Raw genomic sequence first — 16,504 nt, forward strand, 5'->3', positions numbered from 1 at the left:
AATCTGGAAATGACCTTTCCAAACCTACAGAGCGGGGGCGCGGAATGCGGGCGCTCTGCGGCCTCCCAGCCTGTGGCAGCACCAGGTGGCAAAGGACCCAACAAGGGGGGGTCCGTGGGGATGTCAGGGCGAAGACGTTGTCCTCGCTCCCTGGAAGGGAAACCGGCCCTGGCAAGGCTGCAGCGCCTTAGAAGGCCGGCAGGCATCTGGCCAAAGGCGTGAGCCGCCTTTTCCAGTCTCTAGGGCAGCTCAGGAAGCAGCCTCAGCGGCCTGTTCCGCGGTGGAAGTGCTGCCTGACACCCTGCCTCCGGCGGCGGCTGGCCTGCATCGATGGGGCTGCCTGAGGCCACCGCTCTCCATCCCGGCTGTCACTCCCGTTTTGCAGCCCTGCACACGGACCCTTCTCTCACACTACCCAGGCGACAGAACCAGAGTCTGGGCTTAGACGCTATTAGAACCTCTTCTCTGATCTACCCCCTTCCCTCCCGAGTCTGCAGGGGAACCCCCAGAACATGTGGCCAACCACATACATGTACATGCACTCACATGTTGAGGCATGCAGAGGGTGGACAGGAGACGGGGACACAGCCAGGCACAGACCCAGCCAGTGGAGCAACGTGGAGGGGCTGACTACAGCCACCCACTCAACACGGAGGACCCTCACAGGTGGACGCGGGCACAGAGAACACCCCGTGGCTCCATCTACCTAAGTGTTCAAAAGCATGCAAAGCCAATCTGCATGATGGAAATCAGCCAAGAGGTTTCCTCTGTAGAGGGGAAAGCCTGGGGCCCAAAGGGGCTTCTAGGGAGCAGGTGACGGCCCCGTTCCGAGTTCAACTGGTAGTGAACGGTCTCCTTAGCAAAGCGCTGCGAGCACCCACCTGGGACGTGTTGTAATACAAGGTCTGCACGGACAGTCACAGCCCGACTTCCACCCTCCTCTCTCTCTTACTTGGTGTAAAATCACAGACTCTCAGGCCTACAACACTACTTATTTACATTTTAGCCAGATTTTTGCTATAGGGCACCTACGCTTAACAGAGAGACAGAGACACAGAAAGTGAGAAGTCACCTTCGGGGGGTGGGGGGTGGTGGATGGCCATGCCACAATCCCTAACAGAGAGACAGAGACACAGAAAGTGAGAAGTCACCTTCGGGGGGTGGGGGGTGGTGGATGGCCATGCCACAATCCCTTCTCCTCCATTCCTATTCTCGGGATCTTGGCCAAACATGCACATGCACCCGGCATGAGTTTTACAAGCCGTCCGGTCCAGGACTCGAACCATCGTCACTACATGGGAGTCCAGCAACGTAACCATTATGTCATCTGCAGGTCCTGCCTACAACACACGTAAAGATCACCTAATGTCAGGTCTGCGTATTCATCCATTTAATTCCCTCTGCCGCACCCCAACAAGTGTTCATTTCAGCAAAGGAAGTGCAGCTTCTGCCAGGACAGCCGGGTCCCTTTGCTGGGCTAAACAAAGGAAGCGCTTCCCTCATTTTGCCCAAATCGGCCCTCCTGGGACGGCCACCAAAGCCTCTGGCCGCTGTACTCAGGGGCCGCAGGAGGGAGCCTTCCGGCAGGGGAGCCCCTCCACATACTTGAAGGAAGTTGCTCTATTCCCATGGCGACCCCTTCTCTCACTTTTCCATCTTCTGGAATCTTTTTGCCACTTTGGGTTGGGCCCTCTGAGGCTCTGGGGACTGTCAATGTTCCCCTTCGAGCGAGCTGCTGGGCACAGAGGCCGATGCTCATTTTCTTGGCAGCCCTGAGACGCAGTGCTGTTAACAGATTGAGCCCAAAGTCTTTCTTCACACGTCTTGCTGTCAAATCCCATTTCCCAGATCCTGTTCTTAATTGTGCAGCTGGGCCTCTCTTTTCAACTCGGCCCATCATTACGGTCTGTTGAGATCTTCTGGGATCTGCAATCTGCTGTCAGCTACGTTCGTGTCATCTGTGAATCTGACCATTGTTCCATTAATGGCCTCCTCTAAGACACGAGTTCTGCCCTGGCTGGCCTGCTAGTGAAGATGGAACTCCGGGTGGCCCCAGAGCCTGCCCTCCAGGTGGGCTCTGATGCCAGCAGCCCCTTTGATGACGCGCCTGATGGGCTACCATCATTCAGCCTACACGTCTTCATGTTGTCCCTAGGAAACGACCCACGCCTCCATAAGATGCTCGAAGAACACCCAGACGCGCGTGCTCTCCTGTGCTCTCCAGTGTGCAGCTCTGGCTGCCCTGTCACAGAAATGAGGCTGGTCTGGTATGATCTACTCTTCGGACTCCCAGAAACCAGAGCCTTCTTTCTCCTTTTTTTTCCCTTAGAGGTTTTTGCTATAGGGCGCAAGCACTTGGCAGAGAGACAGAGACAGACAGACAGAAAGTGAGAAATCACCCCCCAGGGGGGATGGTCACGCCGCAATCCCTTCTCCTCCATTCTCCTCTCGGGATCTTGGGCACGTAGGCACACGCGCTCAGCGTGAGTTTAAGCCACCGGACCCAGGACTCGAACCACAGTCGACTACATGGGAGTCCAGCGACATAGCCATCACACCAACTGCTGGTCCCAGGGCTTTCGTTTTTAGTGTGTGCTCACAAACCATCCTCTGGGAAATTACGCTGATGGGCATGTGAAGCACCGTCACCCGCATCTCCCAGAGGCCTCCCACCTCCAGGGGTCCCTGCGGAGTCAGGGCAGCTCCTCTGCACAAGGTGGGACAGCCTTCTCCAAAGGGGCCTGAGCCTCACCCCACACAGTGAGGTGCTATGGTGGTCTCCTCCACTATCTCAGGCTTCCACGCCCTCCAAACATTTGATTCCAGATGAAAAATGATTCTCAAAGAAGACAGAAGGAAAATAGAAATTACACATTGCTGTTCCCTTCGCCAGCGTCCCCATGTCACTGCCAGCCCCAGACAGCACTCTTGTTTCAAAAACAACTGCACGGAAGCCCCTCTATGACCCAGGGCGGTCTCCATCAGCGCTATCGCTGGCCTGTGCTACGCTCTCGGCCTTGCTTTGTACCTGTCTATCTCCCACGTCTCTCAGAACTGAGCGAGCTCCAGGCGCAGTCTTCAGACAACCCCCTCTGCTCCTTAATGGGTTCATTACACCCAGGGTTTTAGTGAAGAATCTCCCCCAGCCCACCTGAGCTGTCTTTCTTTTTATTTATTTTTTTGTAGAAGTTTTTGCCTTAGGGCATATGAGCTTATTGGAGAGAGAGAGAGAGAGAGAGAGAGAGAGTATATGAGGGATAATCCCTTCCCCTCCATTCTCCTCCCGGGATCTTGAGCACGCATGCACACATGTCCGGCCAGAGTTTCAAGCTACTAGGTCCAAACTCGAACTGTGGTTGACCACGTGGGAGTCCAGCGACGTACCACTGTGCCATCTGCTGATCCATCTTTCCTGCTACCAACACACGCACACGCACACACACCTTCCACAGCTTTCTCTAGGCTGTTTTGGATCTGCCCTCTGGAAGCAGTCGCTGCCCAAGCACGCTCACAGGGCCCCTCCTCGGGGCAGGCTGCGAGGACCCAAGGAGCAAAACCACTCTGAGATGCTCAGGGCCAAGGGCTCAGCACAGGAAGCCAGTGAGCGGGGCCTGGGCGGCGAGAGGTTGCTCTACCCAAACCTAGTTAACCTGGCAAAGAGGAAGGGGAAGGGGAAACAGAAGTGGAAGAGTTCGGAGGCGAAAGCTCATTTCGTGTTTCAGTGGCTGTCAGGAGCATGGTGGCCTGCAGGGGACAGGGAGGAAGGTGGGGCCAGGGGCCCTCCAACAGAGAGCTGGGCTGCTCGAATTTCATCCTGAAGAGAAAAGGTCAGAAGGAGGGGCCAGCAGGTGGTGTGGTTAAGGTGCTGGATGGCCACATGGCTGACTGCGGTTCGGGTCTGGACCTGGTGGCTTGAAAATCATGCTGGGCACATGTGTTTGTGCGCCCAAAATCCCAAGAGGAGAATGGAGATGGGACTGCAGCATGGCCATCCCCACTTTCCCTTCCTCTGTCTCTCTCTGGTGAGTGCATGTACCCTGTTAGCAAAAACCTAAAAAATGAATTAAAAAGCCCGAGAGATTTTAAGTGAAGGAGTGACATGACAGATGTGCTTTCAAAAGGTCACCCTGCTGGGCAGCACGGATCAGATAGAGCACCTGGAAGGAGATAGCCAGCTTCTCCAGCAGAAATCCAGGGTGGCTGGAATAAGAGCCCGACTGTGAGGGTGACGAGGGAGGGAGGGATGTCACAGGAGACTGGGGAGCACCAGGGAACAGGCAGTGTCCATAGGACTCAGGCTTTGGCAGCCGGGGGCTGCCAGTGCCATTTGTGGAGAAGTGAAGGACAGGGAGGCCGCCCTCCTGGGAAGGTGGTGACCGCCATCTCCCACGAGCTCAGTCTGAAATGCCTGTCCACATGGATCTGGTGCTTAGCAGGGAAGTCTGGGCAAAGGTGTTGATTTGGGAGCCCCTGATATGTGTGTGGGGTAGAAGCTGATGGCGTGGCTGGGATGGCATCTCAGGCTGGCTCCCTGGAAGTTGGGCCCCGAGGTGGAAGGCTGCAGGCAGGAGCTTCGCGGCAGAGGCGGGCCAAGGGTGCCTTCGGGCTAGCTCCTGCCATGGGGCCCAGGAAGCAGGGGGGCAGGGGTAGGGAGAGAGTGCCTGGTGCCACGCATCCATAGCCAGGACCTCAGCAGTCCCCACCAGGAGCTCTGGAGCTGGCCAGATCCTTCGGACACCCTGTGCTGAGGCAATGGGATGGGCCTTTGTACCCCAGCTCTGGGCTGCTCCAAGGGGCCCAAATCCAGGTGAGGTGACTGTCTCAGCAGAGGACATTCCTGGAGTGGGCTAGCAGCACAACTCTTCCAGCCTCTGGGGGTGAGGACCTCGGTTCTGAAGTGGGGCCGTAAGGCTGGAACACCCAGCCTAGACAGCTGGATAGGCCTGCACCAAGCCACAAGACGGAAGGACAGGCAGAACCCTGAAGCATTCTAAGGCGGAGGGAAGGTAGAGGAGGGGTGACCAACAACGACAGCAACTGAGGAGGGGCCAAAGTGCAAGGGTGGGAAGTTAGGACAGGACGGTGTTATGAAGCCGAGGGAAGAAAGCGCTAAGATGGGGTCGGGGCAGCTGGTGGCATGATGGTGGGGGTGGCTGGATCCCACACGGGCAACTACATAGTTCGAGTCCTGGATCCCATGGCTTGAAACACACACCAGGCACATGTGTGTGCACGGCCAGAATCCTAACAGGAGAAAGGAGTTGAAGGGACTGTGGCATGGCTGTCTCTCTTTGGGGTGCTTTCTCACTTTCACTTTCTTTCTGCCCCTCTCTCCCCCCCAGCAAGAGAATGTGGCCTATAGCAAATTAAAAACACAAAAACAAGGAAAAAGAGTGCTAAGATGGTTCACAGAGCATTAGGAAAGGCCAATCAGGGGACCAGCAGTTAACATAATGGCTATGTCGCTGGACTCCCATGTAGTCGACCGTGGTTCGAGTCCTGGACCAGGTGGCTTAAACTCACACCAGGTGGGTGTGCGTGCGTGCCCAAGATCCTGAAAGGAGAATGGAGAAGAAGGGATTGCGGTGTGGCCATCCCCCTAGGGGGTGATTTCTCTCTGTCTCTCTCTGTCTGGCAAGTGCACGCTCCCTATAGCAAAAACCTCTCCAAAAAAAAAAAAAAAAAAAAAAAAAGGAGGCAGGGTGGGAGTCAGTGACAGCCATAAAGGAGATACTCAGTGCCAGATAAAGGGTGTGTCCTGGACTCCCAGCCCCAGACACTCACCCCTCCAGCTGCTGTCCCCTCCTCTCGCTCAGGCCTGATCTTGAGCTGCTTTCTCTCTGTTCTCTTCCTTGCTCCCAACTCCCACCCCGGCTCCTTGACATGACCTTCGTCTTGCCTCTCACCCCCAAATGCCAGGCCTCTCTGGAAACTCCACCCAGATTCGGCTTTACCAGTGCCACAGGGTGGAGGTGTGCTTTCTCGGGTAACTCCCTAAGATGCTCTGATGCTGAAGAATCCCACATGTAGGGCGAGCAGGTGGCGTGGTGGTTAAAGCGCTGGGCACTCCTACATGGCCGACCACGGTTCGAGTCCCAGACCTGGTGGCTTGTGTTCTCACTTTCCTTCTCTCTCTGTGTCTTTCTCTGGTCAAATGAAAATGAATGAATGAATGATTAAATAAAAGTAAATAAATAATTCCAAAAAAAAAAAATCCCACATGTATCCAGAGGTGGGCGGAATTCAGACAAGCAGAGGGCAAGACCTGGGAGAAGAAGTCTGGAGCTGCCCCAGGAGCTACAGGGAGACAGAGGAGACAAGTGCCGTTTAAGGCGGGAGGCACATGTGCACCTTTATCTGCTGGAGAAAGAGCCAGCAGAGAGCGACAAGCAAGCAGCCCAGGAGCAAGGGACGACTGCAGGAGGAGAGGCACGGGAAGACTCCGAGGGCTGGGATCCAAAACGGCGGGTCTGGTGAGAGGACGGAGGTGAGACCTGTGGCTGCATGGGGCGGTTTGCATGGGGGTGGCGGAGACGGCCCTGCTTCCTGGGAGAGCAGATCTGGTGCTTAACGGAAAAGTCTGGGCGTAGGTGTTCAGCAGCAGGGAGTGGCTCCTGGGCAGCCTGGAGGGGACAGAGGCCAAGGACACAAGTGGTGGCTCCACTCCATGTGGCCCTGTAGCCTCAGGGCGGGAGGATCTAAAGCACAGCAGGAAGGGAGGTGACAATAGAGTGAAGGGTCTAGGCACCGGCCAGGCTGTACACAGGGGCGGTGGGGTGGTCCCAGGTGGGCAGGATGGGCAGCAACATGCAGAGACCACGCAGACTCTGAGGAAAGCCATGACCCACCTGCTGTGTCGCCGCTCCTACCCCAGTACAGAAAGACCTGCTAATGGTGAAGGTTGCTTCCCCGCACTGCCCACGTCTACTCTATCAGCCAGTTCCTCTTTTTTTTGTCGTTGGTTATAGGGTGATTGCGCTTGCAGGAGAGACAGAGATGTATCTTAAGTGAGAAATCACCTCGGGGGAATGGCCACAGGACAGTCCCTTCTCCTCTATTCTCCTCTCAGGACTTCGGGCATGCATGCACAGGCCCAGTGTGATTTTCAAGACTGGACTCAAACATGCAGTGAGACATGTGGGATCCAGACACCTTAAAAAGACTAGACTTCTTTATTCCTTTTTTAAAGATTTATTTAATTTTATTATTATCATTATTTTAATTTGACCAGAGAGAGAGAGGGAAAGCGAGAAAGCAAGCCACCAGGTCCAGGATTCGAACCACAGGCAGCCAACTGGGAGTCCAGTGCCTTAACCACAATACCACCTGCCAGCCCTTCAAAACACCAGCCTTGTTTCTAAAATGATACTAAGTCTTGGAAGATTCTGAAACAGGGAAGTGACTCAATTGCTAGTGATGGTTCATTGTTAAAAGTTTTAGGTGTGGTAACCCTGTGTTATGTTAACGAAAACTTACCAGGGCCTTATCTTTTAGAGATACATACTGAAATAAAATGATAAGAACCTAGGATTTTGCTTTTCACAATGATGTGGGAAAGGAGTGGCAGTGGGGGAATGAGAGAGGCTTAAAATGGAATCACCACTGTGGGGAGTATCTATTGACATGGATATGGGTATATTTTGATATATTTTGTAGTTTCCTACAGCAGAACTTTAATTAAATTTATTATTATTATTTTGGAGAAGTTTTTGCTATAGGGCGTGTGTACTCGCAGAAAAGACAGAGAGAGACAGAAAGACAGAAATCACCCCCCAGGGGAGATGGCCACGCCACAATCCCTTTTCCGCCATTCTCCTCTTGGGATCTTGGGCACGCACGCACACGCGCCCGGCTTTTTATTATTTTTAAATTTGCTATATTGCACATATGGTCACCAGAGATAGGCAGAGAGAGAGAGAGAGAGACAGAGGGAAAGGGAGAAAGAAAGTCACCAGGCTCAAGACTTGACCTATGGTCAGCCATGTAGGAGTCTAGCACCTCGACCACCATGCCACCTACTGGCCACGCTGCAATCCCTTCTCCTCCATTCTCCTCTCGGGATCTTGGGCACGCACGCACACATGCCCAGCGTGAGTTTAAGCCACCGGGTCTGGGACTTGAACTGCATTCAACTACATGGGAGTCCAGCGACATAGCCATTACGCTAACTGCTGGTTGTGCTGCAATATCATTTTTAAAGTACTATAAAAGACCTCGTAATATGGGCAGAACTTCATTTATGGTGGGGCTGTTACTCATTTTTCATCATGAACCACTACTATGCTAAATCCCCTTGTCAATAAGTCTTTGCTCACTCTCTAGTTCCCCCAAGGTTAAACTGTTTGTCAAAGGGTTTGCACCTTGTAAAATAATGTGCTTGATTTTGCCAAACTGGCCTCCAGAGGGATTGTGTGGACATGCACATGTGAGTGGAGGGGTGTGTGCCCGGGTCCTAACATCCTGCCAGGCCTGGGCAGTGTCATCCTTCCGGATCTCTGCCAACCCGCGAGGCAAAGACTGCCACCAGCACTAGGGCCAGCTTCAGAAGGAAGCCTCCGTCTGACTAGGCCACCTGCGGAAGCTAGTCTCTTCCCCTCATGCACACGATGTTGAATGAACCGCGTAGACAGTGAAGCAGGCAGGTCCCCAGATCTGGGGACACAGGCTTTCAGTGGAGCACCAGCAGCCCCCTGCCCTCCTCTTCCTCCTGCAGGGCTCCTGTGAGTGGCCACAGGAGTGTGCTCAAATACATGCTAGGGACTCCAAACAGGAGCCGGGGAGCAGAGCAGGGGTGGGGTGGGCCATGCTCTCTTCTGCAAGCTCCCCAGGGGCAGCCATACCAAGGCAGGCTTCCCACCAAGAACCTCCCCATCGGTCCCACTTCAGGTGGTTTGCTTTAGTATTTACTTCCGTCTTCCTCCCTCACCCCCTCCAGGGTCTTGTGGTATTGCAATGCTCCTGCCTCAGTTTCCCAAGTTGCTAGGGCTACAGGGGAGCACCACCTTGCCTGGCTGTACGGGTGGGCTGGGACTCAAACCCAGGACAACATGTGGCCTCTGCATGGTGAGTAGCAGAGTCCGGCACGCACTCTGTGACTGGGCCATGCGTTTCATGGTTAAGCGCAACTCTTCCCATGAAGTCCCGATCACAAGGTTGACGGTTGGGTCTGGGGTTGAGGCGCACACATGTCCGTAGGGGTTCTCGCTTTGTGCCTGACCAGTCAAGCAGACTGTGTGTGACGGCCCCTCATACAACAGTCCGCCCACCTTCCTGGGGTCAGTCTGGGCGCGGAGCCCAGTGGGGCAGTCTCCAGCACGGGCAGAACAAGGCAGGCAGCAGCTCCTCCAACCTCACCCCTGTGGGGAGCATGGGCGGGGGCAGCGCTAACTAAAGACCCGCACTGAATACTTACATGGCTGTAAAAAAGAATTAGAAGCTCTTTACGACCCAGTTTAGAACGACTGCCAAAACGTACCCTGAAGTGAAAAGATGGCGCAGGGAGGGTGTGCACAGACACGCACATAAAGCACAAACGGACTGGCCACGGCTGGGGGCTCAGGTGCGGGGTGGGGGCGTGCTTTCAGAGTCTACTCCGTGGTACCTTCTGACTTCTGTACTAATTGAACACGTTGTCTATTTAGAAAAAGAAATAAAATGTCTAAACAAATCGCACCCATTCCAATAAGCAATTCTCTTGGCTAGCAAAGCTCTGGGCATGAGGCAGTCACCCTGCGGAGCGTCTGTCTGAAGGCCAGGTAAAGGCCGCTCCCTGCTTCTCGCTCCTTGGCCTTTCAGGGACACTTACCACGGGCCATAGAGCCAGAAAGAGACCCTGCAAAAGACACTGGTTTCTGCAACCACAGTTTAACATGGCTAGCAGATGAAGGAATGAAACCACAGACGTAGGCTACGACAAAGGTAACTTCAAATCTGTCGTGAGAAAGATTATGACAAAAAAACTGGTGTTGGATCCGCTGGCTCTTGGGGAGTGGAAAAAATCAAGTTAGATCCCCGTCATACACCTAAGAAAAAGAGGTTCCAGGGACCAGCAGTTAGCGTAGTAGCTATGTCGCTGGACTCCCATGTAGTTGACCGTGGTTCGAGTCCCAGACCCAGTGGCTTAAATTAACACCGGGCGAATGTGTGTGCGTGTCCAAGATTCCAAGAGGAGAAAGGAGGAGAAGGGATTGTGGTGTGGCCATCTCCCCTGGGGGGGGGTGATTTTCTCACTTTCTCTTTGTCTTTCTGGTGAGCTCACAAGCTCTATAGCAAAACAAAACAAAAACAAAAACAAAAACAAGAACATCTCTCCAAAAAAGAAAAAGAGATTCCATGTAGGATTAAGAGCTGAGAGACACAGTTAAACAAGTACCGAGAGAAAACCCAACACACGCATTTTATGGTCTTAGAGTGGGGAAAGTCTTCTCATTCAAGATAGAAAGATTCAGTTATACAGAAATCCCACTCAACCCCACACAGCTACCCTGTAAAATCTGTAATACTCATACAACTTTCCTGAGACTCTTACTCTATTCTAAAATTTAAAAATTACTGAAAAAATCCACTTCACTGAAAGATACCATACATAGACATTAAACGATATATATATATTTTTTACAAGCTTAGGAGAATGTACAGTGTTTGGGGGCTGGCAGGTGGCATGGTGGTTAAAGGTGCTGGATTCCCACATGACTGACCATGGTTCGAGTCCCAGATCCGGAGGCTTGCTTTCTCACTTTCTCTCTCTCTCTTGCTCTCTCTTCCTCTCTGTCCCTCTCTGGTCAAATTATAATAAATAAAAAAAATTAAATAATTATTTTTACAAATACAGTGCTTGTACATATAATGAGCAACTTGTACATCAACATAATTAATTAGAAGATAAATTACCTGACAGAAAAGTGCGGAGGAATAGCAAAAGGCAAGTTGTAGCAAGAGAAACACAGAAGGTCCACAGACGTGTAACAGGTGCTCAGTGTCACTGGCAGTCAGAAAAATGGAAGTCGGCACGACAGAATGACATTTTCTGCCACCAGACTGGCTAAAACTTAAAACCGAGTATACGCAGTGCTAATGAGAAGACAGAGAAACAGGTATTTTCATATTCATTGGGCGGTATCATTAATTAGTCCGGCTCTTTATTGGAGGCCAAATTTTACATGTACACTCTTTAGCACTGGAATTTCACTTCGAAGACTTTATTCTGTAAACATCAGCACAGGTGCTGACCCTGTGGCTTAGTGGTTAAGGGAGCTGGGCCTCGCATGGCCGACCAGGTTCAAGTTGTGACCGGCAGCCTGAGGAACATGCGGGGTATGGACATGCATGTGCTCAGAATCCGACAGGAGGAGAAATGGAGAAGGGGTTGTGGCATGACCAGGCACCACTGGGGCGTGCTTCCTCTCTCTGTCTCTGGTGAGTTCAGAAGCTCTCTGGCTATTTATTTATTTATTTATTTTTGGAGATTGAGTTCACATTCTCTCTGACTATTTATTTATTTATTTATTTATTTTTGGAGAGGTTTTTTTGCTACAGGGCGTGTGCGCTCGCCAGACAGACAGAGAGAGACATAGAGACAGAAAGCGAGAAATCACCCCTGAGAGGGGATGGTCACTCTGCAATCCCTTCTCCTCCATTCTCCTCTCGGGATCTTGGGCACGCACGCACATGCACCCGGTGTGAGTTTTAAGCCACCGGGTCCGGGATGCGAACCACGGTCGACTACTGGGAGTCCAGCGACATATCCATTTCACCATCTGCTGGTCCCTATATACACAAATATATACATGTGTGTGGGCGTGTTGTAGCAAAGGGGAAAGTGATCTGGACAACGGGAAGCCAGCCTAAGGCTTTGGGACCTGGGAGTTAGGCCAGGAAGACATGATATCCCAGATACCCCCGGGTGGACAGACCTCGGGGGAGCAGAAAGAGAGAGCCTCTGTCACCATTCAGGTGAGATGGTGACCTGACAGCAGGAGTGGGCAGCAGTGACTGGACAAGGTCCTAGTTGTCACGGGGCGGACATGGAAAGGCAGCTGTAAATAAGGGTTTGGGATTCAGGAGGCCAGAAAGGCCAGGATGTCGGCATGAAGGGTGGGAGAAACCTCTGGCTTGGGTAACGGAGTGGACGAGCTGTCTGGAGGATGAGCGGGCAAACAGCAGCAGGGGTCGGCCTCCTTAGACTGAATGCAAAGAAACCCCAGGAGTCTGGGCTGCACAGAGACACAGAGACACATAGAAGGGCCCACGGCGGCGGCTGGAAGCCCCCCACAGAGCTTCCAGAAGCCTGACCTTCCACCTGTAGGGCCGAATGCAGAGCAAATTCCAAGACCGCAGTGAGGCTGCTCGCTCTGTCGGACTCTCAGGGGAGACCCTGCGCCCCCACCTCAGACCTGGAGCTGGCCCAGGAAGACAACACCTGACAGGCTCAGTCAGATTCCCCTGGCTGGGCCCTGGGCTGGAATGGAGCCCAGACCTGCTCACAGGAGCCGCCCTCTGGAGGGAGTTGAAGGGAACAGCAGAGATGCCTGCAGAAGGTGAGGGTGGGCGTGGTCGCCATTCCAGGTGAGAGAAGCTGCAAATGAACGCCCCCTGCCCCAGAGGAAGAGAGAGGAGACGGGGAGTGGCATGCTCTGGGTGGGACAGCGAGCACCCCAGACCTGGCCAAGTGCAGCCAGTGGGTCTTAGCCCTTCCTGGACTGCTCTTTCACCTCATTCATTCACCTGAAAAGGATCTGCAAAGTGCCAACAGCACGCCAGACACTGGTCTAGATTTGGGATACAAGGGCCCCAAGGTGCCCCCACCAGGTACCTTCTCTGGCAGAGATGATGTGGTGAGAGGAGTGGCCAAAAACAAGGAAACAACAGCAAGATTGTTTCTGGAAGGGATCCAGGCTGTGCCCAACGTAAAAGGGAATGATGATCTCAAGAGTGCGGGAGGGGTGGGTGAGGGTGCTCAGGGAACATAATTCAGCTGGGGTCTGAAGGACAAGAAGGAACCCTTAGCCAAAGACGGGGAGGGAGCCCCAAGGAAAAGAGGGTGGGGGAACTTCAGGCTGGAGCTAATTGTGCAAGGCAATTGTTTTGCTAATAAGACCATGTTAAGAAAATTAGGTTTTCCTTTTTTCCCCTGTTTGTAAAGAACTCATTAGGGAGTTGTATTTTTAGTTCTTCCTCCTGTGGAGGTTTGCTGGGGCTGACTGGAAGGGTTCCAGATCCATGCAGGACCCCGTGGGGGAGCGTGAGAGAGAGGAGGCGGAGGGGAGAAGCTCCCACCTGCTCCGGGTGGTCACGTCCAGGAAGAACTGCACGAGGGCCAGCAGGTTGTGATGGTGGTCAGACACCCAGCTCAGGGCACGGCACAGCTTCGGGAGCTGCGGGAAGGGGCATCCGGGTAGGTTGCTGGAGGAGGTCACCTTGGCTCCCACCTTGCTACCCACCCAGCCTGCCCTGGAAAGGAGGGTCCCGAAAGCCAGGGTACTCCAAGGACACCCTCAGTCCCCAGGGACAAAGCTGTGTGAGCAACAGGCTTGGGCGTGGTACCTTCTCCGGCCACTCTTGGATGTTTTCCAGGAGCTGGAGCAGAAGCTGCTGGAGGTCGGTCTTGGGCAGCAGACGGAGCCCCACGTCCAGGCCGGCGCGGCACAGCAGTTCGATCAGGCCCAAGAGGTTCCCGTCGGTGTAGGCCCCTGGCCGCGCGAAGGCGCACAACGTCAGGAACTGGAGAGCAGAGAGAAGGGCTGGGGCTCCTGGCCTGCGGCAGGCAGGGGAACGGGCACTGCCCCACTGGCTCCCTGAGAACTGCTGGTCAGGCAGGAGGGGGCTCTGAGAGCCGCTTGGCCGTACTGGGGAGGAGCTGAGAAAATAAGCAGCGGGACCTGGACTTGAGGCTCTGCTGGGGTCCTTGGGCAGCAGGCACAGGTCTGGAGCGTGTGTAGCGACAGTCCCAACAGAGGCTCTGCACCCGGGATGGAGCTCGGTGACTCCACTGAGTCATACCTCTGAGCATGTCTGGTGGAGCCCCAGGCCGGGGGAGGCCAGCCGTCAGACTCACCTTGTAGATGTAGTTCAGGCTAATGCCCAAGGCGACTTGCTGGGGCGCCTCCCGCTGCCCGTCCCAGCCCAGGCTGGCCTCACTGTTAAGCACTCTGTGGTAGGACAGCAACAAAACAATCAGGATGACAAGCAGGGACCAGATAGATGGCGGCACAGCAGTTACACAACTGGGCCCACAGGGGAAGGTCTTGTTCATGTCCCGGGGCTCCCTGGGCACTCAGGGTGCACACACTGTGCCCCTGGTCTGGGATGGCTGAGGCTGGCTGAGGCTGGGGGTGGATCGTGGCACGAAGACCCTGTTTTGGTGCCTGGCTCTTTCTCAAGAAAGAAAGGAAATTAAACTCTCCCCTAACTACCACCAAAAGAAAGAAAGAGAGAAAGAAAGATAAAGAACAACTACCACCAAAAAAAAGAAAGAGAGAAAGAAAGATAAAGAAATTAGGAGTGGGCACAGGGGCTCGGGAACAGACTCACAGGCGGCCCATTCAGCGCTGCTGCCTGTGTGCTGGTCATCCACGGAACTTAACCAAGGGCGCCAGCGGGAAGGGATGTGGAAGCTTTTCTTTTTTTCTGTTTAAAATTTGCCAGCGAGTGTGTGAATATATCAGAGAGAGATGGAGAGATGGGGAGAGGAACGCAGAAAGCACCCCCCTTGGGGCATGGTCATGCCGCAATCTCCTCTCCTCCATTTTTTTATCCTGTCGGGATTTGGGGCAAGCACATACACTCCATGTTTTTCAAGCCATCGGGGCCAGGATTCAAACCAGTTCGCCATGTGAAATCCTACCTCCCTAACTACTGGACCACCGGGCTGGTCCTGTGGTGGCTTAAAACAGAATTTACTGGAGTTGGCAGGTGGTGTCATGGTTAGGGCACTGGACTCCCACATGGTTCACCACAGTTCGAGTCCTGGACCTGGCAGCTTGCTTTCTCACTCTCTTTGTTTCTCTCTGGTAAATTTAAAAATAATAAATAAATAAATAAAATAATTCTACTTTATGGGACCAGCAGTTGGCGTAATGGCTATGTCGCTGGACTCCCATGTAGTTGACCATGGTTTGAGTCCCAGACCCAGCGGCTTAAATTCATGCCGGGTGCGTGTGCGTGCTTGCCCAAGATCCCAAGAGGAGAATGGAGAAGGAATGGTGGCATGGCCATCCCCCCTGAAGGGTGATTTCTTGCTTTCTGTCTCTCTGTCTCTGTGTGTCTTTCTGGTGAGCACATGTGCCCTATAGCAAAAACCTCTCAAAAAAAAAATTCTATTTTAAAATGGCATTTATTATCTCATATAGTTTTGAAGGGCCAGGAATCCAGGGGCAGCTTGGCTGGGTGGTTCTGGCTGGGAGTCTCTTGGAAGGTTGCCCTTGAGATGCTGGGTGCGGCTGCAGCCACCTCATCTTGACTGGGCTGGAGGACCTGCCTTCAGGCTGGCTCTCATGTCACTGGCCAGCAGACAGCCCCCAGTTCCCGGCCATGTGGACCTCTCCAGAGGGTTCCACGACATGGCAGCTGGCTTCCCCAAAGCAGCGATCTGAGACAGCGCCTCGGCCTTTCATAACCTTACCCAAGGAGTACCATGCCATCACTACTGGCCAGCTGACTTGCTGTGAACACCGGGAGGTGGGGACAAAGCGGGGGTCCCGGGGGGCTATCTCCCATGGGCGGCCATTCAGGCGAGGCCTCATTTCACCTCTGACGACTTAGAAATCAGGAAATTACACATCTCCAGTTCTCCAAAAGGCCTTCTTCCAAAGCGTTCTCTCATGATGGTGACTCTCCGCATGCACTGACAGGGGCGCCCCGTGGTGGCTTGCACAGAGGTCCGTTTTAAAGTCCAGCAAGTAAGGTAAAAATCAACAACCCTTGCAAACCCCCTCCAGAGGTGCCACACTGGAGTGAGCGTGTTGTCTACTGACTAGCCCAGTGAGGCCAGATTCCCCCTAGTGACCAAACAGATCTGGGTGAGCCTGAAATGAGGTTACGGACCAGGGCTGCTTTTTTTTTTTTTTTTTTTTTTAGGCTGCTGGGTCCAGGACTTGAACCATGCAGTTGGCCCCAGTGCCCTAAACCTCTACCTAGGTTTCTATATTTGTTTTCACCAAGAGTTAAAAAAAATAAAGTTATTCTCTACTATGGCTTAGATAATGGTTTGTCTTCCAAAGGTTTGTGTTTTAAAATTTGATCCTCCTTTTATTTTAAAATTTTATTTATTTATTTATTTTTAGAGAGGTTTTTGCTATAGGGTGTGTGTGCTAGCCAGAAAGACAGAGTGAGACAGAGACAGAAAGCAAGAAATCACCCCCTGGGGGGGATGGCCATGCCGCAATCCCTTCTCCTCTCAGGATCTTGGGCATGCACATGCATGTGCCCGGTGTGAGTTTAAGCCACTGGGTCTGGGACTCGAACTGCAGTCGCTACATGGGAGGCAGGGGCATAGCCAATACGCCAA

At 53.3% G+C, this 16,504-nt stretch overlaps 1 protein-coding gene across 7 annotated transcripts in view; it reads right to left on the reverse strand.

Annotated features, from left to right (window-relative positions):
- The window catches only part of FAM178B (family with sequence similarity 178 member B), a 135,422-nt gene that overhangs the window by 32,598 nt on the left and 86,320 nt on the right, over positions 1 to 16,504 (reverse strand). For all 7 annotated transcript variants that reach the window (XM_006166572.1, XM_006166574.1, XM_006166575.1 and 4 more), the window contains 3 exons: positions 14,054 to 14,147; positions 13,543 to 13,719; positions 13,276 to 13,373 (listed from right to left, as the gene is read on the reverse strand). In XM_006166572.1, coding sequence (XP_006166634.1) covers positions 13,276 to 13,373; positions 13,543 to 13,719; positions 14,054 to 14,147 — 369 coding nt within the window. The remainder of the gene's footprint in view (positions 1 to 13,275; positions 13,374 to 13,542; positions 13,720 to 14,053; positions 14,148 to 16,504) is intronic.

Source organism: Tupaia chinensis, unplaced genomic scaffold (assembly GCF_000334495.1).
Source record: "Tupaia chinensis unplaced genomic scaffold, TupChi_1.0 Scaffold144276_1, whole genome shotgun sequence".
NCBI classification, from domain to species: Eukaryota; Metazoa; Chordata; class Mammalia; order Scandentia; family Tupaiidae; genus Tupaia; species Tupaia belangeri.